A 26,397-nucleotide genomic window follows, 5' to 3' on the forward strand; every position below is an offset into this window, starting at 1 on the left:
CTATTGCCTCAGGTCTGCAATTTTCATTATATACATCACACATCCTGCTCTAACTTCTGCTCAAGTTCAGCAGTGCTCAGTTCCTTGACCTAGAGGCCACTGAAAAACACAGTACAATATGCAAAACTGTCTTCCAAACGTATTACTGAATCTGTAAGACTAAGTTTAGGCTTTGCCAGGATGACAGCTAGCTATAGAACCATCAGTAACCTTCACATACACTTTGCAATGCTTTTTGATTATATAAGCACACATGCATTTTCTACAGATCTTCTCATCAAATCAATGTTTGTTAATGAACTGCAATCTTCTCTTCTGGCCCCATTTGGTAATTCCATTCTCAGGTATAAATTCAACTTATCATTTCCCTACTGACAGTCAGCAGGTCTGCCTTATTCTTTAGTTCTGTCTTATTCTGCCCAAACCTGTCTCAGCGACATCTTTGCAAGGTGAAGATGGGAGATGGAGGGATGGGGCAGGATTGCTACAGACAGCAGTTAGAGGTGTTTTCACTGTCTGGCTATCTCTATTTCTTCAATGCCTCCTACTCTGGCCACTTTCTGGATGACTGGATGACAAGATACTATCCTTTCCCATCATTTAGATAAATGCTTTTGTGTCAGCCCTCTCTATCCACATCTTCAGAAACAGATGGTATCTTAATTCTGCGGAGCATTCTATCCCCAAGACGTCACTCTTCCTTGCCTTACTCCTACTCAGGCTCTCACCCTCCTTCAACCTCACTCTGCTAAAACCTTCCTCCTGAGGGTGACCAATGCAACAGGACCTGCTGCTCAGACCTAGACCATGAGTTGAGACTGGCCTGGGTCAGCTGGAGCAACAATTACATCGGATGCTGGAACCTGCTGCCATGAGGCACTGGAGCTCCTCTCAGAAATCAGCAAGTGATGCATTCTTCCTAGTCTTCTCCTCATAAATGGCTAAACTAGTTTAACCTGAACTTCTTTCAAGAAAGGCAGCCTGAACAAGATATTTGCTATCAAAAATGAATTTTGAACATGTAATTTCAGCTAGTTTATAAATTAAAATATAGGCTATAATGTGATGTCTTTGTTAATCGACATACCAGTCAGTTTGATGTTGGCTATAACCCCAGGTAATTCATTCTGCTGTCATTAACAGGAGAAAATTCTCACCCCATGCACCCAAGAAAAGTGGTAGCAATGCAGAATGTTAGATTTACACATTTCAAATGACAATTTTCAATCTGAGTAACTGTATGACCTAGTTTTAAGGTTTAAAATATTTCCTGATGGATTTAAATGAATTCCTTTTCAGAAGGCAAATTCCAACTCAATTATACCTGTAACTAATCAATGATACATGAACTTTCTTGTCTCATTTGAAGTAGACAGCTGCTACGCTAGCTCCTGGGCTTCATCTGCACATTTTAACCTGCAAAGGAGGCCAGCTCTCTACAAACCAAATAGTATGAGCACCGAATGCTGCTCATGTGAATCTATTACAATCAGGTTCTTGGATGAGAAGTCCTGATGGTAAAAGATTTAAGAAACCTGCTGCATATATATAGCGTGGCAGTTTTCTAATTATGCGTAAGGAGATTAAACAGGATTTCCATCATGGCTTGCTCTGTATTTTGTACTTAGCAACAACCTTTAGCATAAGCATGTTTCAGTACTTTGTTTCATCAGCACATGATGCAGCCAGTTATTCTCTGGAGATAAATTCCCAGTCATTAATCTACATGAAGTCCTACGAAACCAAGGCCAGCAGTGCTTTGCACAGTCACTACCTGAAGCATCCCAGCAAATTAGTCATTGCTCTTACATTTTTAACCCAACATTTCATGATAAGATCACTAAATGACATTTCTTAACCATCCATCTTCTACTGCTACCAAGTGCCATATGCTCTCTCTGTAATTCAAGTCTCTACCCACTTGTCACTTAAAATTTTTCAAGAAAACCTTAATGGGGTGGATATTGATACCTTTCCCATTTAGAAAGGAATCTGGCAAAACATTTACTAATATGCTGGTTTTAAAGTTACATTTGTTTTCCTGCTTACACTTGTTAGATTATTAAATGATAGTTTACAATACTGTTTAGGTATAAACTATCATTTAAAATGCTTCAAACGTAAATTCCCATCAATGTGATTTCTACAGCCTTTTTAAAAACAAGTTTTTCACATGCAGTAATTAGAAAAAGATAGGTAGAACTGCTGGCAGAACACTGGTTCTTATACAGGAAAGCAGATTCTCTGCAGAGATAACTTTTCTATTTTGTTACCGTCCACTGCATGCAGTGTTCATTTACTCTGTACTGAAAATGCAAGGAACTCCAAAACTACTCTGATTTTCAGTCAAGGAACAGTGATGGACTCACAGTTGTGAAACAGCTTTAAGTCTTTTCCCGAGTAAACTCCTTTACTGTTTACACACTGACCATGCCATAAGTCAAAATAAACCCAGGCTTCAGGCAGAACTGCAGCATTCCAAACTATGTGGCTCCTCTGTGTTTTGTAATGAGCTTTACAAAATCAGACAAGGAGATGCAGAAAAAAAAACAAATCTAAAGGTAGAAATGTTGTGATAATGTACTGCTTTTGTCTAACAAAAATAGTAAGGAACCAAATACAGACATCTGAGATGGTCAACTGAATTACTTCAGCTTTATTTTGGGTAGGATCTAAATGCTTCTGGAAAAACTTTAGCTTCAGTTTTAAAGTTATCTTGTAAATGATAACTGTGATATATAAGCGATAGGCTTCAAAATTATATAATTCAGCCTTTAAAATCTTTGTCTCAAGTTAAAGTAAGACTGGTGGACTCTTATGATTATTACACAGAAAACAATTTGAAGATGAAAGAAAGGGGTTATTTTTCAATTACAGCACATATTAACAACCTCATAGTTTCACAAAATATGTATATATCCATGTAATTTTGGTTTGGTCATCTTTATTAGTAGTCTTACAGTATAAGTTTCCATTCATAGGTAACAGATGTTTTTAATGTCCTCTATGTTCAGAAAAAGTGCTGTTTTTATCAATCACAATAGTGGCAAATCTCAAAAAGATAGGGAGGGCATATTCTTTCTTTCACCAGTGAGGAAAAATCTGGTACCTTTTTTTTCCACATAGAAATAACCCCAAGTTAGAAAGTATTCTCACAGGAGAGTCCTAGGTCCAAAATATGCTGGTTTGACTGTATTTTGTTTTCCTGGCAAAGGAAGACCATGCTTCTGGGAACCAGCATTTATTGGCATTGCTGCACTTTCTGTTCAATGACTTCACAAGTTTCAGAGCCCACAAATAAGCACACTGATGCATCACATTTTAACATCAGTGGAATAGGTGCCCTGCACTTGAGTAGGTCACATCTCAAGTGTGAATTTAATATTAATGAGGTTTTTCCCTTCTAATGACTGGGCAACAAATCTGTTTTCTTAGTCTGAAAATCCTGCAAATATTTTTGAAGAACTTTAAATTCCAGTCCCTCTCCTTCCCCTCCAAGTATGGCAGTGCTGGCATGAGAACACTATGAACTTAAAGCCTTTCTTAAAAGGGTTTTGTAATTCATTAAAATGAGTGACACTTAGAGTTGCAGACATCATGCATGCAGTATCCAGCAGCATATATTTTGCAGACAATTTGGAAAGCTGCCATACTGAAGAACTGAGGCAGAAAACTGCACTTATTTCTGGGTAATAGGAGATACAAAAAGTTAAGGCATGTTTTTGCCATTTAGGATTATGGACTCAAACAAGGAGGTAACTGATGGATGAGTGTCAGATGGGGCCATCACAACTGCTTTCATGATAAAATTGGCAATGCTGAGGCTGTAGTTCTATAAAAACGTGCTGCCACAAACTGGCAAGTCTTGCTCCCTCTTTGTCTCTACCCATCCCTTCTCCTGCCCCTGCAGCTGGCTGTGGGATCCTGTCCCATCCTTTGCACCTAATCAAACTCGATTATGCTTTTATGTGGTCTGATTTAATTTATTAACCCAGCAAAGGACTGTCCAGACACTTTATTTGCAAGGTGAGTGAGTTGAACTGGGTTAAGGAAGGAGCCCATCAACAACAGAGTAATGGGAGCATGTGGCTGAGGGCAAGGTAATCTTTTCAGTGGTGATAAACTATTGGATTTGCTCATATTACCCCTTTCAGCCCTGGTGATGCACTGAGGTCAGCATGAGGGTTTCTATACATAGGTTTTTGTTTTGTTTGTATACATAGCTGCTCACCGATGTAAGAAAGGAGAGTACACAGAGCACAGCAGCACTGTTTGGCTAATACTGCTCCCAAAAAACCAATTCCTGTGTGAGAACTAATGCTACAATTTTACATGCAGATGACTGTAGCCAACATGGTTCTGCTTGAATGCGCCTAACTAATTTGGGAATTAGTAATGAAAATAAATTAAGGTATGCCTATGGAACACCTGTCAAAAATAGCTGCTGCCACTTTTAAGTAAGATCCCAAACATTACTTAGGCCAATATATTATTCCAATAAAATGCACATACTGACAGTGGATAATTTAAAGGTCTCAAGCAAATGGTCATTTAATGGTACATAATTCAGTTGAGGTTATGCTCTTCTCAGGTTATCCTTTCTATTACACTAAGGGTTTTGTTTCAAAACGCAGTGCGATTTTTTTTTACCTACCTGCATAACGCCTCAATAGCATCTCTGTCCAGAAAGTCATGCTCTCGCTTGACTAGAGCGATGTCAATTGGAAAAAGGAGATCTGCAGGAATAGAGACAGATGGAATCAAAATGACCCTTATTCCCAGCGGTGAATTATTTCAGAACAACCAGCTGCCTCCAGTTTAGTGCACTGAGATGCCAGTGATAGGCACTTGTCAGTTAAACACATGCTCTCACCTCCAGTGCCACAAATGCTTTCTTTTCATACACAAGGTTTTAACATGCAGCTTTCATAGCTGAAAGTTCATACGCAAAATGGAGGAAAAATGAGCATAGCAGAGATGAAACAAAGGGAAAGAGGAAAATGCGAACTCCCTATCCAACATCAGATGCGTAAATTGACTCAGGCTAGCTTTATTTAAAATATACAGTCTCCATCAAAGTACTAGTATCTCACATTAAAGAAAAGAGGTCAGTAAATCCGAATCTCTGTAAAAGAGTGAAAAACTGAATCTCCTTGGCTGTTAATCAAGCCATTTAAAAGTCTGACACTGTTACAACTTTAATGAGATATGGACTGAAATGAAAGCAAGACAAGCTGCATGGTGTCCACGCTGCCTCCTTTCCTTAGGAGATTATTTAGGTAAACAACTGAGAGAGTGAGGGGGAGGAAACTGTTGGCAGATAGCTGAAAATTTACTACAGCTCTGAAGCAGCAGCCACATATATATTACTGTCCTCCACAGATTCCTGACTGTCATACAGGTCCTGATCCAGCATTCCTTGCACAGCTGAAACTCCCACCAAAGCCACCGGGTGTTCAGAGTACACAGCAATACAAACTACAAGTACACTGCTGTAGTTGCAAACAACTTCCCCGGTCCAAGTGATTGTCTCTAAAATACTTAAATTTACAGAGACTGGGAAAGAATGAGCTGAAATTATGAAAATAATAGCAATGGTGTTGATTTGTGGAAAGTTAGTTAACAGCTCTGGGTTTTCTATACCAACAGGTAATGTCTCAAATGAACTATCTGCCCTGATTTCGCCTCTGGAACAAACAAATTATGACATTGTCTGCAAAAAGCAAGAAATTCTGCCTCTTCTATAGAAAACTGCAGTTTCAGCAAAGTAACTGACAAAGGTTCACTGATTAACCTCCATTTTAAATGTGTCCTGTGTGTTGAACCTCTCCATATAGGTGACTTTTCAGAACTCTTATACTATACCCAGCTGATTCATGGGTTTTCCCTTCACTATTTTAAAGTCCAAGGTGCAAGTAAAGAGGGTGAGCATATCCGACTGTTTTTTTGGCCACTGCTACTGTAACCTTTTTCACTGAGAAAGTTAGTACCTTAGAATGCCCATAAGAAAACGTATGGGAGAACTTAAATAAGGGAAGTGACTTGAAGAAGTTGAGTCTGCATGAGCCCATTTTTTTTTATGCTTTTTAAATGCTGCTACTGTTTTTGTTGTTGCTGCTGCTGCTGCTGCTGCCAGGGGGGCTTGCAAAGGACAATGGTATATTCTTTTGCTATAAGGACAGCTGTCTTTTCAATGGCCATGGCTGGCCTCGCTCTCACCTCTACAACCCTTCTGATGTTATGTAAGACATGGCCCGACATTAGAAACTCTATGTACACAAAGTTTACAGTCTCGAGGTAGGGCAATGGTAACCACAGCTAGGACATGTTTTCTGAATGAAATTACTTTTTTAGGGGATTTACAGCTCAGCATAACATGAAATCCACAAGCCTAGATACTGAGCTGAGAATCTTGTCTCCAAGTTGTAACAAAGACTGAAGTACAGTCTCAGCCCTGCATCCCAAGAAAATCTTGGCAAGTCTGTTAGTACTGAAAAAGAAAAAAAAATAAAAAAAGGAAAAAGGAAGAGAAATAATAAAAAAAAAAATTATTTCTGAACAGGCAAAGAAAAGTTTCACCAAGTGCTGCTTTTGAAAGTGCTATTATCATCTCATATTGCCAATGCAGCTGCAAATCAAAGCTCACCAAGATCATTTTTCAAGAAGGTCAGCTCAGCATTTGCTGTAATTTCCAACAATTACTCACTGTAAATAATGGATGTTCTATGCTCATTCTTACAAGCAGCAGCTGGAGTTTGTTTTATGAAAAAGAAGAGGCAGATACGGGTGTATAATAATTTCACTACAATGCAAGTAATTTTAAGTGGTGGTGGCAATTTCTGAACAATAACATACATATATAAAAGGGATGTCACACTTTAAACAAACTTCTGCATGTTATTCTGCATCAGAATGTAAGAACTGTATGCCAAAACTGCAAGTTCCTAGTAGGTTAGAGAGACAATGAAGATACCGGTTTTAATTGAGCAAAACCATTGTAAAAGTGGACACACAAAGTGAATCCATCCCACAGAAGGATGAGTGCAGGAGGCAGCATTCTTTTTGAGGAACTGCTGCACACCTGTGCAACAATGGTTTGCATGTTCTTTTTTTGCCCTTTATAGTTAGCCTGTGTCTCACACCAACTCAAACTGTTCTGAAAGAACACACAGGACTTGCGAATCATGAGGTGTACAGATGCATCCATGCAGATGCAGAATTTCCTACCTCTGCTCCATCAGAAGAGCTGGCCAGTGGAGCTAGCCACAGCTTCTGTTTTTCTCTGCGGCTGGACTTGTAGCAGTGGATGACTACATTCATGAAAATATACTTCACTGGTGTTTTAAATACAGGGAATGTACCATGGTGCTAACATAGCATTTGTGCTATAAGGACACATGGAAGATTCAGAATAAAACAAACTTGGAAGAAGTTTAAAACTCCTAGGGCGCTTCAGGGTCTCACTGGGTTTGGTAGATCACAGTGTGTGGTGGGTAGTAGAGACCAGTGTAATTCCTAAAAGTCATCTTACATACTGGCACTTCAGTTAAGTGCCTGCATCTCATTTACTGGTGAATATTACATCTTATTGTCCAAAAATTACACAGGGTTGACCAACCTGCAAGCTTAGGTGCCTACCTTCATAAAGCTGTGCATACTGTGGGAACCCAGCAGCCCGCAGCCAGTCACAAGCTTCCTTAGCCTCAATTTCTGGAAGAGGACAGAAACAAGACACCCTCTGATTAGTGATCTGCAAAGCAAAAGCTTCCTCTCCACCACTTCTAATACTACCGTTACAAAATAAGCACAAAAGGTATTTAGAAAGTTTGAACTGAGACACAGGTTTGCTTAGCCCAGTTTGCTTTTCTTCTCATGATCAAACATACCCTAGATTCTGGAAAGTCACCAGCGTTCATTCCTGATTTATCAACAGCTCATCATTTTAATAATCAGAGAAACAGGCACAGATGAAAACTGCAGGAGCTATGGATTCCATAAAGATTTTCTTAACGCTTGAGAAACCAGCACCACAATCAACATGAGCAACATTCGTTCAACAAATCCTACGATTCTCTTGGCAGAACTATTTTGTCTTGACAGAAATTCCTAGTAAAGCTCATAATACTGTGCACTTTAATGTCTTGTAGATGGCACTAACAGATGCAAGCCCAAGAACAACAGGCACACTGTACTGCAACTCACTCGAGTGCGCATTTACCACAACATGAACCTAGTTTCACTGGATGTCTTCAAGACATTTATCAGTTACCTGCTACATTACAGGAAATTCAGCTAACTTTCCCTCACCCTGCCCAAAACAGCATGCTGCAAACTGAAATTATTCACATAAATATACATGACACCAAAAGTAAGGAAACATTCTCAACATAGGTTATATTAGTCTGTGAATAAATTGTCCACAAAATCATCTGTTACCTAACACAAGCAGAAATACAGAATATGTTATCTTATTAGCTAAAATTTCAACAGTATATTCTCTAATTGTTCAGGAAATGGACTGGGTTAATTTTGTTCTAAAAAACCAAGAAGTGCTACTGGGAATTTAGCTTCCTACTTAGAGCTGGTCACACACAGGGAGCAATCAGAAACTCTTAAAGTTCATCTGGCTTTGATTATATTCACTGTTCTTGATGGACCAGAAAATAAAAGCTTCATTACGTACAACTCAGTAGACGATTTTGCCACCTACTTGGAGATGATCCTACAGCTACCTGCTGCAGAAACTATGCATAAAGGGTTTTTTTTCCTCAGAATTGCCCAAAATACAAGTTACTGCATATATAGCAGTGAACAGCTGAACATAAGTAAAACATCTCAAGATTCTGGCACATTACAAAATGTTCCCAAGGAGATACAGGCACACAATTAAAATCAGATGAAACTGCAGGCACCTTTTACCACCTCCAAAATGATGGCAATCCCCCTCTAATTTTTCAAATTGCTACAACAGGGTTAAAATATTTGTGCTTTGCCAGAATATTTTGCTAAGATACATACCCAAACCAAGGGGTTAAGGTGAGCCAAAGCACATTCCAGATAAATAAACAGCTAAAAATCCACCCTCGCTGAAGTCAGGACAAGCAGGCATTTGTGTAACTTGTGTTTGCTTCACCTTTGGGTTATGAGGCCACATGAGAACAAGCACGTACAGACTCATTGACTTAGGTACTCATTAAGGAAAAGCATTCTTTAATTCCAGTTGCAAGTGATTGTAAAGTTTTGTTTAAAGTAGTACTTTAAATTCAGTATCCTAAGGAAAAATATGGAAAAGTTACTAAAGAAAAAAAAGAATTTAAAATATATTTAAAACTTGTCCTGCAAAAGCAAGAGCAGACAACACAATACTGCTATCTCAGAAGCAATGAAAATACTAAAGTAAAAAAAAATCTGCAATTAGTTTTTAAGATTACTTAAAATGCATGATCTTACAGATCACATCCTGCAGAAATGTCTGGACTGAATGACAATTTTACTTGACTTAAAACTGGAATAAAAACCCCAACCAAATCCCAATAACCAGCATTTACCCAAAAATGCAGATAAGTGCTTGTAGTGCAACTGAAAAAAGCATCAGATTCCTAACCGCTACAGGGACTCCTAAATGCGCTTAAATATTTGTCCATAGGTCCTTTACTGAGCACCTCAGCTGTATGACCAGCAAAACACTTCTAGAGCTAGAAAATTACGAATATGCCTTTATCAGACTTCTTTTAAGGTTCTCTTTAGAAGCTTTGTGTGTCTTTTCTGCAAATATACATGCAAGTTATGTAAGACTCGTATTTTATGGGCACGCAGGTGTCAGGTGCCTTTGGGATTTTCTGAGCGCGTGTGCTCTCAGAATACCCTTGAGAATCCCTCAAGAAGTCCACCTATGCAGTGAAACACCAGAGTGATTCCTGGTTGGCCACAAGAACTGCAGGGAATAACAGAACGCCAGTGCACCTGTTTATCAGTTAGGCTAGGCAAACGCCTAGGGCAGGGTACAAGACAGCGCAAGGGGTTTAAAAGCAGCAGTTTCCCCATTCCTATTTCAAACATTTTGGGAAAGCCAGGGCTTTAGCCTCTGGCTCGTGTTGCAAGTCCTTGGAAAGGCGAGAGGCTTGTGGAGCTGTCTTGAAGAAGGGGCCAGGAAGTCCCCTGCAGTCAGAGCTCTGTGTCACCTCCATCCACCAAAGTGTGTCAGAGAGGGACATGACAGGGGTACAGGTGATGGAGCAGAGGTAGGACCTGAAAAAGCAGCTCCTTTCGTTCAACTCCAACTGGCCAACCAATTGGCTCCTAACCTGTACTTATGCACTGTGACCAACATGAACAGAAGGGTCATTTCCAACCCAGCTTCTCCATCTCAACCCGGCTGGTTACCGAGGAACCAGAGTATGAACACAACTGTGTATGTACATGAAATTCGGGCAGATCAAAATATAGCCAGAGGAAGAAACCCGCTCAGGGTGCACTGAATAGGCGACACAGAAAGCTGAGTACACAGAACAAGCTTCCTCACATAAAAGATACAAACTTAAACAGCTGAAAGCTTCTATAGGTAAAAAGTTCATTAGCACAGCTTAACTGGAATCTGCCTTTGAGAATAAAATACATTAGTTAAACCTGAAGTTCTGGCCAAACAGTCAAAATAAACTAGAGGACAAAGCTCATTCCTACACTTTCAAATGCTAGATTTTCTTCCAGCTCAGCAGCAACAGCCCTGGGATTCCTGGTTTTGTATTCAGGTGGTCACGGGAGAATGTGCAAGTCCTTGTCATCTGGATCAATGGCAAGCAGGATAACAAGGGTCAAGGGAAGAACAGAGCTTCCGAAGTTGGATTTTTCCACTACTTCTAGAAAGTTCTAGAAAGGACAGTGAACTCTGAAGCCTTTGCTCAGCCTCCCAGGGGACCAAGGTTACACATCATTACCTGAGCTACAAACTCACTGACAAGCTTGGCTGGCGCCAGCTGAGAGCCACAGGGAGGAGCCTTCAGAGGAACTCCGCATTGCTTTCCAATACATTTTAGGGAATCCCTACTTCAGCCCCAACTAAGCTGCCATGATATGCAAAGCAATTTCCCACTGTGAAAGCATCTTTCCATTGAAGGACTTGCAGCTGAGGTGATACAAGTTGCTGCAGGCAAGACACTGGTCTCACTCCCTCCTCCCTGCTCCATCCCTGTGGTGCCACTTCCTTTCTGAATCAAACATACTTGCCAGTTAAAACCTTTACAATAACCTACAATTCAGGATACATTCCAGGCAAGAAACGTATGTGCTGCTTTTCAGATGTGCATCCTGTGCCCTCCCCCAGCAGCAGGAGGTTCTTGTATGGCAGAACCGCTGGCAAGAAAGAAATTGCTCTATTATTTCTGAATGTCTAGATACACAAGAAAATCTCTTAGAAAGTAAAACAAAACAAACAACAACAACAACAACAAACCACCCCCCAAAAATAACCCCCAAAATGAGTACAATGTAGTCTTTATTCTTGTTGTCGTGTAAGCAAACAGCACGCAAATGTGTTAAAGAGGAAACAGGAAATTTTTATTGGAAACAGCTTTATTTGTTAGTCTGCTTCACAAAGCAGGCCGCCATGCTCAAGTGAAGGGTAGAGGTTCCTTTTGTGTGTGGTTGGGAACCATTAGTCCTTATTTACTCACTTCCTGGGGGGTTAGGAGGACCCAATTCTTCCCCAAACTTGTAAGTGAAAATGGAAAACTTCATTTTTGTTTAACTTTGGTTAATCTTGGTTTCTGGTCTTGCAAGTTTGCAACTTAAAAACCTCATGGCAAAAATACCTCAATTCACATCTTGTTAAATACTGTAGTGGCAGAAGACAAAACTCTTAAGATGTCTACAGTCTTGCTGGATGACACCTCATCATCACAAAACAGTGTGATGCTGCAATAATGTCCTCTCAGAAAAAAAATAAATGATAGCAGCCTAGCTAGGAGCAGCAAGATCATCTGCTTTCATTCTTCCTTTCCTTTTGTTTCTATGAAATAACATGCAACTTAAGCACCAGCACTTTCAAGGTCTTCAGGAGATGGTGCAAAGCAGATATGTCTCTGCACAGTCATGCACTGACTCCATTTTCACCTAAGTGCTAAACATCACATGAACTGTTCTTCCAAGCAGATGGTTTCCTCTTGCCTCAACTCAGACACCTTTATAGCCATATTAGCACCTCCACACATCACTTGTACTTGCCTCACCTTTTGGCTCTGTTAAGAGAGCAGACTGTAAAAACCTGTAGCAAGACTGGTTAAATCAAAGCTGTTAAAATCAAGTTTCAGCCAAAAATGGGCTTCTTTGCTCAAGGTCCACTCCAATGCCATACTTAACTGGATTGTTTGGGGTTCTTTTATGATCTGAATTTTTGACCAGGTCATTCTAGTTGAAATTCAGTATTTGAACTTTTCAGGGAAAAAAAGAGAAAAAGAAAAAAAAAATACAAAATCATCTTCCTGAATTAGCTTGCAGGAACGTGTCTTTTATGCAATGCAGAGAATGTCATTTCTCACCATGAATGCTAGAGATGAGCCCACTTGTAATGCATAAAACTCCATAAACTACCTTAACATTTTCTAAGGCATAGATGGAGCACGAAGAGGATACTTTGCCATCCAAGACTGATGCTCCAGTGTAACGGCTGCAAAAAAGGCTTGCATACTCAGGAGCTCATCCTCTTTTGCTGTCTGTATCAGAAATTGTCTGTCCTTCGGTATCACGTCCCCTGGAAATTTCTGGTGCTTTGCAAAATTTGTGTTCAACTCTGAAACACTGTCCTGAGCTATTAAGCACCTTGAGATCATTCAGGATAATACTTTTAAAGACCAGCTGTGGTATATACCAGAAATATGCTTTCCTGGATAAAATTCCGCTGCCCAAGTACAAGAAATCATTTTCCCAAGTGCCTGAATTACACCCCTGACGTGAATTGTGGTCCCCACACTAGACTTGATCACACTATCCAACCACTCAGTCTACAGATAAATGAACATGGATGTGAAATCTGAGACAAACTGGGGAAAAACTGCACTATGGCAGCTGTCTACAAATGAGAAGGGCAGGCACAGAAAATGATAAATCGGTTCTGCGCAATGTCATGTGCCTGCAGCCCTTTAAAGCTGGGACAGGATGACTTCCTAGGAGTTAGCCTGCTATGTGTCCATGGCCTCAGATGGTTTTCACTTTGAAGATATGCGACTGTAGCTTGAAAATAATTAAATTCCTTCTCATAGGTCTGTTTTTACTCAAACTTATATAGTAAATATTCCTCAGGCAGTATCATTAACTTAGAGCTCCACACCTATCAAGGACTACAGAAAGCAAAATTGGAATTAATGAAGAGCAGCATTTTATAAGAATAATGTCCTCAAACACTGAAACTTGGTATGTTTGTCAATAAATGCTCAACCACTAAAAGACAGAGGATTCTGAAAATCCCGTTAAAAGGTCCTGACAAATTTCTAACATGTTTGGAATCTTCTTATTCTAAAAGAACAATCTAATCTTATACAACTACCCTAAAACATTAAATAGTCTGAGACATTCAGCCCACAGAGGATTCATTTCTGGAAGAACCGGTGAGTAGAAATAAGTATGGCTTTCAAACTGATGACAAGCTTGCAGATTTGGAACTGAAAACTAACAACCTTCCTGAGAGGGTCTCTTTTCTCCTTTCACCTTTAAAGTGCAACTTTCATTTCGCAACAGCAGCTGCCTTTTCTGGTGTGCTCCTGTATTTCACGGTGCTTTAATTTACCTTCCTAGTCAAACGATACATGCTGTGATCTCCACTTAACGCTGCCTGCCTTAACAGTTAATTGAAGCTGATAGGGATGCATGCACAATTCTAATAAAGTATTTCTTACAAAAAGTTTTCTGGAGGAAAAAGCCACAAGTTCTTGAAATAAAGCATATATGACACCAAATATATATATATATATATATATACACATACTGCTTTCTAGTCATAAATAGCCTAGAAAGAGGTGGTGGAGGGGAATCTAACTCAAATATTTCTCAACTGTATGGTGATGACTGAAGAAACACTCTCCTTGTGTTCCTGCTGGCTTTGGGTTAAACATGGAATTGGCTTTTCAAAATTGTGGAGCCTTGCAGCAAGACAGTAACTATGCTGCCGATGGTATGTATAAACCACAGGACGCTGGGAGAAGAAACAGAGTATGTTTGGAATTTGTGTGGGAACAGATGAAGAAGTAGTAAGGAAACAGATGTTTAAGATCATATATTGATATTTTTTTCTGAAAAAATCAGGAAGCTTAAACACCATTTTTTTTGACAGCAGAGCTTTCTGGAAGAGCAAACGGCTTACTTCCACTGATGGGGTTTTAGGTTTGTTTATTCCCTTAATGATGAAAGCAAAATAAAGAAAGAAATAAAATATATGTGACTGGTTTCCAAAATATCCACATAGGTGTATGTTGGTTGTATGTGTTTTCTCTCTTTACCAACTGTACTAGGTTACACAATATAGTAGTTTTAATTGCTCACCAATCCTCTTGGCTAGCACAGGAAACACAATACCGCTTTTGTGAACCAAAATCTAATTAACTCGGATCTCCTTTTCATAGACTTCAGCATACCAAAATCACTTCAAAAGTTCTTCGGCTCAAAACTTAACGTGAGAAACAGCATTTGTTGAAAATACGTAAAATTGTTAGGGATTGAGCCAACACTTGCTGAAATAAATGGGAGCCTCCATGAATTTCTGAGGAATTAAGCCTTTCCCAGCACGGATCCATGGGTCTCTAAATCCCAATAATAATCTTTTTCAGGAATAAAGCGGATCAGATTCACAGTTCTCATTATTTTTACCCCCAAAAATATTTTAAATGAGACTTCTGATTTCAGTAAGCCCGGTTGTGTTGTAAGCCCCTTCCCAAACACCAGGAGCACCCTAGGTTTTCATCAGAGCACAAGGAAGGACCAGTGGCAGGAGGGCAGAGAGAGCACAACCACCAGCACCCCAAGCATGCCCTGGCTGGCAAGTGGTCCTCCCGTCTGTCAAAAGGATCTGGAACAATTGTTAACACTCCAAAATGCATCAAATTAGCACCATTTCAGGATTCAATACAAGGGTACTGGAATAAAGGACGTTCCCCGTGTCTCTGTAAAGCACTTTCCCTGTACACTCTGTATTGGACTGCAATTACTGCTTATTTTCACACTATTAAATATGCTTCTAACTGCCCAAAGTTAGCTGCATTACTTCCTAATTTATTCCAAAGACTTTGGGAAAGCATGTTCTAGAACACAAAAGAACCATCACAACTCCTGGTTTATGCAGCAAATCTGGATAATTTATTCCTAAATGTGTTTGGTTTGAATTTTTTATTTTTTTTTTTGCATTTTGAGCATATACAGGACGATTAAGAAAGGAATTTAAAAAACACAATCTAAAGTTAAAAACTAACTTTGTTTAAACAGAAAACTGAAGCTTCATATAGCAGTTTTCCTGCTCAAGAATTCTTTTTACAGGTTAAATATGGTCATCTCCCATTCGTTTTTAAGAAGTTTCACAGATGAAGAGGAACAAGATGTCAAGTGACTTTAAAAAAAACAGAAGAAATAATTGGGCACGTGGGTTATTTATCTGGCCTGATTAACACAGGGTGGTCTTGGAGGAGGATTATTTGGGGCAAAGAAAGCAGTTAGTCAAATCCTCTGAAGGAGGTCATGTTGACAGATTCCAGAGTGAGAAATGAATCCTCCTCCACAGACTGGGGATCAGAAGATGACTTTAACCTTCTCTCAAAAATTACTTGCTTAGAATGAACCTTAAGAACATACTGAAGGGCAAACATTAACCATTGCTACTCCCAAGCCCAGGACTAATATTGTCCCATTGTACCCTGTCTGTAACCACTGTGTCTTGCATACTGCATGCAAAGCTCAAATCAAAGGTTCACAGAGCTCCAGAGGGAAGCAAAAGTGAGCAGATCCTGCATGCCAGATACACTTCCTCTAAAAATGCCTGAAGTCTGGTCTGCCTGTTCAGATCTGGGAAATAATTATTACGTAAGAGATTATATGAGCTGTCTCAATGGTTCATAGAGAAGAAAGTAGATTTTATACAGTTACTTCTAGCTTGTTAAGCCTCAACCTTAAAACCATTCACACACATAGGAAGAACTATGTGTAAGAAAGTCTACCTTTGCATTATAACCATTTAGTGCCTTCACTTACTGGCACCTAATAAATTGAACCCTGCATGGATGATACAACACTACAAAATACCATTGTATTGAAACAGCCCAGCATAAAGCTGGTAGTCTCCCAGCTGAATGCCTCTTTCCCTAAATCAGAATTAAAGACACAAATCTGGATTGTCCCAGTACTTGATCAGTACTTGATCTAATGCTCACACCTTGAGAGAATGGTCTAGATACAACAGAGCCATGGTAGCACTGCAAAGGAAAGCAGAGACTATGTATGGAAAGAAGGGAAGTTAGAACAAATCATGGTGCTTTACACTGGAAAGTTTCTTGTATCTTGTAATACGCAGGAAATCTGTTCTCAGAGACACATATGGAGAGGAGAGGGAAAGGTGGCCAGCAAAGCATCCAGTTCTGTGGGTCCACATCGTCACAGAAAGAACATCCCCAAAATGCAAGAATGGAGGGGGGGTGTATTTTTCTTAATCCTCATCTTCAGTAGATGACAAGAATAGGTCTGGGAAGGTCAAACTGTGGCTTCAGCAAACATCTTTCATGCATCTCCCCAGGAAGCGTTCATTGCACAGACCGACATGAGCATTTGAATAAAGAGATTTAGACAAATATAAAATAAATATGTTTTAAACCAAGCCTGAGGAATTTTACACCACTTTGTACTTAAAAAAAATGTCCCCATCAGCAATAAATGAGCCATCATATTCTGTCTTCACTACAAGAGAGAAAAGATGCTATTATTACCGATCCAATTTCATCTAGCACAGTCTTTCCCAAGGGAAACAAATACTAGACAGTATTTGACAAAATATTAATCCTAACAAATGATAATGCTTATCATGCTCTTCTAAAGAAACCAAAGTACTTCAGAAATGTAAGTAGTATTACCTGTAACTTCCAGATAATGAAACTCGAGTGAATTAAAGCTAGGCAGTTGAGTCTTTCTTGACTTTACTTCTACCAGTTATATCAACGGTGCATTACGCTAACAGACCTACTGATTCCAAAGGTATGCTGTGGGGGATAGCATTGTACTCAGTGTCAGCAAGTATGGCAGAATAAGTGTCCAGTGAAAAGAAGCAGAAAGCTCAAATCACAGCACAATCCTGTGCCCCTTTCATGAGACTTCATCACTGCTGGAAAACAGACTTTGTTTTATCCTTAAAACAGGGGAAGGGGCAGGGGGAAATAGAAGTGAAAATAAAAAGAAAAATTAAAAAAAAAAACTTGGAAAAAACCTCTGGAAATGAAAAATAAGCAAGGCAATCCTGATACCCTGCACCAGTCAGAATTACTGATAGCTTAACTACAAGTAATAAGTACACCTGGAATTGCTGAAATTGCAAAAACTGTGGGATATCTACACTCACTACATCACTAGAGAGGATATGGTGTTTTCTAATTCATTTGCCCTGGAATACAGAGGATCAGACTGTAAGCAGAACACCCAATGAAGATATATAAATTATATAGGAGCATCATATCTCTACTTAGTGGAGATCAAGGCAGCAAGTTTTCTGTGAACAGCAGATCATTCAATTGCTATATTTCTGTAACATGCAGAAGGAAGGGGAAACATCTGAAGTTATTTTTGTTTCCCCAAGTCTTCTGGCTATACTGTATGAATGCTAGGGTGCGTCTGGCATTGTCTGAAATGTGTCAGGGTCCTTTTGCATAGCCTCATTTCCTTCTTCCTGTTGCTAGGAAGGATAGTTAAGCATGAAAAGCATTTGTTTACAGTACAGGACCATCCTGTTAAACACATGTGTTCTCTTCCTCCATCTCCTTTTAACCAGACAAGGGTGCAGTTGTGTTTATGCTGAAGCCAATAGCACAGCTTCAGTCAGGGGGGAATTGGAAAAGAAGCCTGAACCTCTCAAGAAGCCCAGACATAACATACTGTGGTATTCTGACCAGAAAAAAACTTTATCGTTCAATCTGCATCTCTAAATATTTGCAGAGCTCATAAATTCACATGCCTCAAACAAACCATTGCCTAGAATGTAATGAATTAGAAGAACCAGAAAGAAAAATCAAGTCACCTCTCATCTCCTTCTTCTAGGAATCCTAATATAAACACTTGAGATTAGTGCATGAGGACAACTGCAGTACCTTTTTCTTGCACCCACCTGAAGCAAAACACAAAGGGTACTTGTGAGTTTCCATGACTAGCATCAGTATTCCTCTCTGGCCCAGCAAGGGCAGTTGCATAGCTGTCTGGAAAGACCCTGACTCAAGACTTAAAAATGCTGGACTGAATCTATTGAGAAATTAAAAACCCAAATAAAAACATGAAAAGATATATTCTTGCTTTTAACTACTGTTTAAAAATGAAATTTAACAGTAGCTCCATGGTGTTTAAAATAATCTTCTTTTAAATCCTTTAAAAATTCTTCTGTTTAAAAGAATGCACTTCCTTCTGATTGAAAAAAAAAATAAAATAATCAACTAGCAAAGTCCTGGAGGTTACAAAAGGTTGCTCCAAATGCTTTGATTTCTCTGAACTTGCAGATGAAAAGAATCTCCTCAAAACCACATCTACATCTTCTTTTGCGTATACTATGTTCCATGGTTGAAGAATCTCAGCTCTAATCAGGATCTCACAGGCAAACTAAAGTAGTAACCCAAAACCATTTGCTCAAGAGACGCTAATTACACTTCCTGGCCACCTCAGCCTTTCTCTTTTTTGCTGCTTCTACTGTAGATGTAGATTAAGATGCCTACATGACATCAGTAAGGATACCTGGAAGACAAGATAAAAGGCTACAGCTGTGGAATTAACAGATGTGTCCAATTCCACACCAACTTCATGTGCTGTCAGCCGGCAACAGCCTGGCTGCCAGACTGATGCTTAATCAGTCTGGCACTGAACTGTTGGTAGATTCATACTCAGAGGCTCATATGAAATCTGCTTATCTATTATCTTAAATCCACTACAAACAGCCTTAAAGCATAATCTGACTCACAGCATTGATACTCATTTGCTGCTGGAAATTTCTTGACCAGGACAGGACAATTCAAACAGATCACATTTACCCCTGTAAAAATATAAAAGTATCTATAGATAAAAGGGCCATTCCCGTCTTTCCCGTGTTAAGTACTATGACACATCAGGCAGAACTTTCTGACCTAGTTAAATACATAGTGTAGAGTCTGTTACTTCTTCAGTGCCCTCATTTTCCCAGAGGGAAGAGGCGGATGAAGAAAAAAAAAAAAAAAAAAAGGAAACAAAAAAAATAGTTGCACCAATAGTAAGCGCCTCTGACTGGCAATACAGCTCATCAGTCTAGTGGCGACGCATCGATCAACGACTTCACAGCTACAGTGGAAGTCAGTCATCGGTGGCGGTCTGCAAAGAAGGGGAGAGCGATACGGAACGTAAAACTGCCCGACTGGAAAACAGCATCGTCGGTGTTCGCTCTGCCTGGAGAAGGTCGCGGAGGGGGGCTGGCAGGACGTGCTGCTCCTCCACAGGGATAAAAGCCCCGGGGTGACATCAGGGCTGGCCGCCGCCGCCGCCGCACGGGGGGGAGCCACGGGGCTCCTGGAGGCCACCGGGCTAATTACGAAGAACTTCAAAGCAAACTCGAACGGCTTCCGTCTCGCAAGGACACACGGAAAAAAGGCGGCGGGCGGGAGGGCTATGGACGAACGGGACACACCACCGAAAGAGAAAACGGGAAAGATGGGCCATGGTGCCCTCCACAGAGAGAGGAGGCATCCCAAGAGCCGCTCCGCGCCCGCGGTACCTCCGAGGTTAACCCTCCCGGTCCGCGTTTCCCAGAGATGAGAATAACTCCGGGCTCCCGCAGCGATCCTGCCCCACCTGGGGCTGCTCCCGCCCCGACGGGCGCCTTCAACCCCGCTAACACGGACGGGCCGGCAGAGCGAACCGCGCCTGGGAACGCACCACTCCCAGCACCGCGGAAAATCCACCCGCGCCCCGGCCAGCGCTGCCCATCCGGGGACCCCCATCCCACCGCTCTGCTCCCGAAACACCTCCCGGTGCACCGAGCCTGCGCCCCCGGGTGCGCAGCTGCCATCCCCCCTCAACTGGCAGGGCGTGCGAGCCCCGAGCTTACGTGTGAGGATCATGGTGTCTCGCCTGCCGCAGTGCTTGTGCCGGGCTGCCTGCGTGCCCGCCTGCCCGCCCGGCAGCAGCTCACAACTGACACCCGGCACCGAGGAGCAGAGCGGGGCAGGGCGGCGGTCCGGCCCCTTCGGGCGCCCCCGCCCCCAGGGTCCGCCCCGCCGCACCGCACCCCACCGCACGGCACGGCACGGCTCGCTGTGCTGCGCGCCCAGTTCTTCGCGCAGGGGAGGACATTGGCGTGCAGGCAGGGGCAGCCCGCGCAAGCGTTTACCTGGTCACGACCAGCAAAAAGCATACAGAAAGAGGCGCACACACACCCCTCCGCACTCCCCTTGTCGTTGCATGTCTAGGGGGGGTCAAGGGGAACTTCACAAACCAAAGGTAATGGGATCAAAAATGGTTTAATGGGTCCCACCCTCTTTGCTCCTTTGTCATTTTTAATGGCCATCAGCTATCGCGGTGGCTTTTTAGGTGCTACTGATGTGCATAAGAAGCAGTTGGCGAAGCTCTAAATGCTTTTTCCAGGAAACACACAAAAGAGTGCTAATAGAGAAGGCAGGCTGGCTCCTTGGCACTATAAATTGGGAGGGCTGGAGAGTCCTGGGAAGTCCCAGGCACAGAGGATGCTGAGCCTTCAGCCTTCAGCAAACTGTTCATTCAGGGTGACCAGAGGATGCTGGTGTCCCAACCCCCATGGGAGTCCAAGAGTGCTCTTAAACACTGAACGTCTCTGCACACCATTAAAGTCTCAGTCTGGACCTAAATGAAACCAACAAGTGCTCTCCCTGTTGGGACCCAGCACAGCCATAGGCATGGTTTGCAGATAGTGAAGTGTAGCCTGGATTCATGACTCTGTGCCTGGAAGTCACTTCCTTTTACTCTCCTGTATATTTTGTGAAGATTGTTCAAATTCTTATTTCTTGGTTGATGCTCACCTTCAGGGCTTTAAATGGCACAAAACAGCTACTTTTGACCAGCTGCCAAACTATCAGCATGGAAAAGAGTACTGTTAAATTCTGAAAATACCTGGGACCCATCAAAGATTATGATTGGTTCATTTTCTTCCAAGCTAGCATCGTATTTTATACTCATTGATGTTATTCTAAGATTCAGTTGTCATTTCTGCACTATGATCTGTCAGATATAGAGTATATGGAGTGTGGTGCCTGAGCAGGCAAATTGCTGAAGAATAAACATCTCTCCCTTTTAGAACCTGCAAGCTGTGTCCAGTTGGCTATTACAGTGTTGTTTCTGGAAACCCCTCCACAGCTCCAGGTCATTAATTTACTTTAATAGCCTACAAGAGGATGGAACTGCACTATATCTTCAAGCTTGACTTAATATATGTTACCCACTTAATCAATTACCCTTTCATATCTAAACTCATTCCAGCTCCTTTTGGCATAGCTACATTTACCTGCATTTTTGAATGCTCCTTGTGAGGCACCAGGATATATAGTTACAAGATAGGGGGGTCAGGCCCTTAAAATGTGAATTCTTAACTCTAACACAGGGAAGACAGACATACGCTCTGCCCCAGCTGTTGAACAGACAAGGTAATCTCTTTCTGTCTGTATTGTCCATAATTTTATGCAGTTGGTAGACTAGGAATTGACAGAATAGTGACAACAGATGGAAAATGCTGCTTGCATATTGTGTGTGATGTTCAGAGCCTGCATTCTGGAAAACAGAACTGTTTTCTCCAATAAGCATCCTTAAAAGGAAGGGGGGGGGAAGGAAAAGAAAAAATACAGAAGGAAAAAAAATTACCCAGAACAAGTAGGAAAGCATGCTCATACTGCAGCGTTTCCATCAAAATGATAATGGTGGAGCCAGAAGACCACTGTGTGTCAAGTTAATACCCTTGGTAAAAAAGCAGGGTTTATTGTAAACACAGCCTGCCTAGGCTGCTTCCTGGACCAAGCCTGCACCTCTGTATAGGAAGCTTTTTTATAGGACCCACAGGAAAGCTTTTGAAGAAGAAGAGAATGGACTTTTACTGTGCAGGGAAAAAAAATGGGGAGGGTTGGAGGACTTGGCAGTATGAAGGGCAACTTAAAAAAGGTAAGAATGAGAGGAGGAGATATGTGCAGCATTGGAGTAAAATCCAAAGTGAGAAGGTTATGTGATAGATGCAAAACAAGAATTTGCAATCGAAGAGTTTTGTTTGAAGATTCTGAAGGGGGTGAGTGATGAGATTGGTGAATACTTGACAAATACAGCCCAGACACAGAGAATGGGATCCTCTCAGTATTTAAATGAAGGATTATCATTCTCACCTCTACCACTCTGTAAAATAGAAAATGGATGATGATGCTGATGATAAAACACTGTTTGTACTGTAGTTCAACTCTCCTGTTCTACTTGCAAAGTTAATCAGCTCCCACAGTGAAGGAGGAATCTCTATCCTGGTTCAGTCTTTGTGGATTCTCTCAGCAATGTCAGAACCAGTGACTTCTGTGATGGAGCAATCTGTCTGCTGGGATCATTGCTAAATAGATGCTGGAGGATTATCAGTGACCTGGATTAGATTCTTGCTGGTAATCTGAAAGAAAAAGGCTTTGATTCTAGTTTGTTATCAACCCTTGAAGACATGCAGTCTCTCTGGCTTGCATTTTAACTTGGAATTCTATAGGGCTGCTTAAGCAGGTGTAATTTTGGAGCTGAAAAAAAAGGCACCAGTCTCGCATTCTCTGTAAAACGTGCTCAGAGAAGCATTCCACCTGAGGCATGGGTGTTCAGCAGGCTACAACCACCCTAATCACTCATGCAGCTTTTAAAGAGCGTTGTGAAATGAGTAGAGCTTTGGCCTTTAATATTTTCATTTCTTTATCTCTCTGGCTATTGAAAGAGCAGGCTGCTGCCTGACAGGGACAGGATTTTAGAAGCAGCCTGCCTAAGAGCATTGTTTCTGTGGAGCACTGTTATCCTTAATGCAATCAATGAGCTCTGGCTGGATGGCAAAGTAATTGTAAAGGATTGCCTGACAAGCACAATTATTCACTTTAAAAGGTGAATTCTCCTTCTGTTGTAACTGCATAAGGGAGTGATTCGTAGGACAGCATCTAATAATAAGGACTTGATTGTCCTCTGTTTTCCCTCCCAGGCCCAAATGCCTTAATAGTTAACTGTACCCTTGTCATCCTTTTTCTCAAATAGTGCAGTACACAGAGAAGTCCCAATTTGTAATTAGTCAACTGACCTGCTGGTACAAACACAGGATTGTCTGACACGTGATTGCAATTCTAAACACTAGTATTACTATTCTCTTAGCAACAGCATGATAGATTATAGAGCAGTTTAAGGCCGAGTTTCCAGGCCTCTGGCTTGGATTCCTTGTCAGCTGGGGTATTTGTATGTAGTATTTCCACAGTCCAAAGGACCATGATTTTCCAACCATTGTCAGCGAAATAATGAAGTTTGCATTTTCTAGCACTTGACTTTACTGAAAGTAATTATTTAAAGGAGTCTGTAATTGGTCAGGCCTCTTGAGGAAGAGTGTTTGCACTATCACTTCTCAGAGATAAGCGCCTTTCTTTCAGAGAAGGAAAACTATTGTTTCACCTACTAGAGAATCACAAAATGAAAGAAAGCATCTTTCCAAAGTGCTTTTTAACAAAATACATAGTGAAGTCATTATACTGAATAAACATAGGTGCTGCTCTACTGCTTGTAATTGGTGGGCTTTCTGCTCTAGTAATCTTCCTTTAGAAATAAACAGGATTAGAAATGTTACCGGCTTGTCATGTATAGGAGACTCTTACTTGTATTTGATCACTGATTTTTTTTCATTTATTTTCTTTATTCTTTTTTTTAACAGTAAAAAATAAAGAAAATTAACCCTGCCTCATTCTTTGTGGTCCATATAACTGACTATTTTAAAAGAAAGGATCAGTGAGCTTTATGTTTTTGTTTGCTTTTGAATGCCCTCAAACACAGTTCAACAGTTCAGGCTGCAAATGAAATTACCATGTTCAAACTGTACTTAAGAAAGGCTCTGTTGTAAGGATGCACTAAAGCTTAAGAAATAAAAGTTGATTATATAGTGTGATGAAGATTCAATTTGGTAAAATATAAATGCAGATAAACTGAAATAGGAGAAGGAAAGGAAACAAGTATTTTCATTCCATTGTAATGCAGAGGGTCAGCTGTTTGGCTTACACAATACCACTGGTTTATAGAAATTGGTGGAGATGTAGGGTATCTTTTCCATATAAAATTTGAGATTCTGTCGCTGGTGATGGTTTATTTTTTGAAATGTGCTGAAACCAGGACAAGGATGCAGAATTTTCTACTGTTAATGGGTCTGCTTTCCCTTCAATTAAAGCTATATTTTCACATTAAAAGAAGTGATTCACCCTTGGAAAAATAACCAACTGAATTTAACTTTCAAGAAAGTAGGGAAAGCAGATTTGGGTGAACTAAATTTTATTTAGAAGAAGTGCTAGAGGAGGGTAGTTAGAATTTCTAGTGATGGATGGAGGCTCAGAGATTATCTGGAGCAAATATATAGCTTGTGGCACATAGAAATCCTTCTTCCTTAAACTTTAAAAATTTGAATACTGTTCTATTACCGAATAAGTAAAAAAGCATCCATAATCAGTTACTGCTTCACCACAAGGAATCTGAACCTGAAATTACCCAATCTTTGCATGTATGTGATGAAAGTGGTCATGTTAGCAAGACCTAATTAATGTCTGTGTAAGTCACAGGCGACTGACTCTAATACACCTCTAGAGTAAGCTGCAACAAAGGTTTGCCTCTGCCAAAGCATCATCCTTAGTTTCAGCTGTGGTAGCTGCCTTCGTGATGGTGCGACTGCAGAGCTCCATGGCACCAGCAGTCATCCCTGGTCCCTCTCCTCTCCTTGTGGGTCATTTGAAAGACAGTGGTGGTGGCCAGATTCACACGCCTGCTTCTCTTCCTCTGCACTTACAAGTCACAGTGTGCAATGAAAAGCACAAAGGATGCTTTTACTCAAAATATATATTACATAATGATCAAAAGATGAGCAAGTTGTTGGTGATGTATAATAGAAGCAGCATATCTATCTCAGCTTTTTGTTGCTTGTGAGAGAAAGTGTTTTTTTTTCAGGCCAATGCTCTTGTTTTCAGTCTGTGTTCTAGTTACAGCAGTTATATCAATGCTAAATCAACCAGCTCTTCCCTCTTCATTTTTAAAGCAAATGGATTTTACCTTGTACCTTCAAAATCACCGGTTTCTGAGGCATGCCAATGGTAAGATGTTTTGTTTTGTTTTTTTTTTCCTAAACCTCATTCTGTGTTCACGCATGACCTCCAGTCTGATGAAAAGGTTAGCTTTTACAGGGAGACAGCAGTAACCTTCATTAAAACAAGATGTAAGATGCAAGTTGCTCACAAAAGTAGATGGAAACTGAAAGACTGGTGTCTTAAACATGTCAAAACAGTGTTTAAAAATTGGTTTATGAAGCAGCTGTGTTGTTACAATACACATGAGATGATAGACTTTCCAGCATGAGAGCCTGGGACAGACTGTCAGCCATGCAGTGCCCAGCTGGGGTTAAAAGGGTAAAGTAGAAGGGAAGGAAAGAAAGGGGTTTTGTTTTGTTTTGGCTTGGTTTGGGTTTTTTTCTTCATTTCGTTATAGTAAGTAAAAAAAAAAAAAAAAAAAGAACAATGAAAAATTTCTTTTCAATAACAGATTTTTTTCTTACTTCCATCTTCCATTTTGTGAGATCCAAGGCTTTTTAGCTAAATGAACTCTATATTCATTAAACTTATTTCCTCTGGAGGAAATAAGCACATGCATCCACCTGGACCAGTTGACCCATTATGTGAAAGACTGCTGCTGTTTTAGCCTTAGGGAATCTCCAGGACTCAGGAAATAATTTTAAGCCCATGACTTAATAAAGCATGATAACTATGGCAACTGGAACACATATACTGTGATAGCTAATTTCACCGCAGCATTCATCAGGGGAGGTACTAGCTTGATATTGTAGCATGGAGAGTTAATATGGAGGTACAGAGACAGGGAAGAAGGAAAGCAGGTGTTAATAAACCCAGTGAACTGAGTCAAGCCTGGTATAAGTCAGGATAGATTCATAATTATTGT

The 26,397-nt window shown here is 40.7% G+C and overlaps 1 protein-coding gene across 6 annotated transcripts in view; it reads right to left on the minus strand.

The window, feature by feature from the left end:
• The window catches only part of DLC1 (DLC1 Rho GTPase activating protein), a 226,610-nt gene that overhangs the window by 18,692 nt on the left and 181,521 nt on the right, over positions 1 to 26,397 (minus strand). For 3 of the 6 annotated variants that reach the window (XM_061370803.1, XM_061370794.1, XM_061370811.1), the window contains 2 exons: positions 7,639 to 7,710; positions 4,655 to 4,736 (listed from right to left, as the gene is read on the minus strand). In XM_061370803.1, the coding sequence (XP_061226787.1) occupies positions 4,655 to 4,736; positions 7,639 to 7,710 (154 nt within the window). Of the gene's footprint in view, positions 1 to 4,654; positions 4,737 to 7,638; positions 7,711 to 20,034; positions 20,184 to 26,397 lie in introns of those variants that run through there. The other 3 variants (XM_061370829.1, XR_009728053.1, XM_061370819.1) reach the window with 3 other exon arrangements.

Source organism: Neopsephotus bourkii, unplaced genomic scaffold, assembly GCF_033783945.1.
Source record: "Neopsephotus bourkii isolate Nb327-2 ecotype Australia unplaced genomic scaffold, CSIRO-AGI_Nbou_v1 NB_168, whole genome shotgun sequence".
NCBI lineage: Eukaryota > Metazoa > Chordata > Aves > Psittaciformes > Psittacidae > Neopsephotus > Neopsephotus bourkii.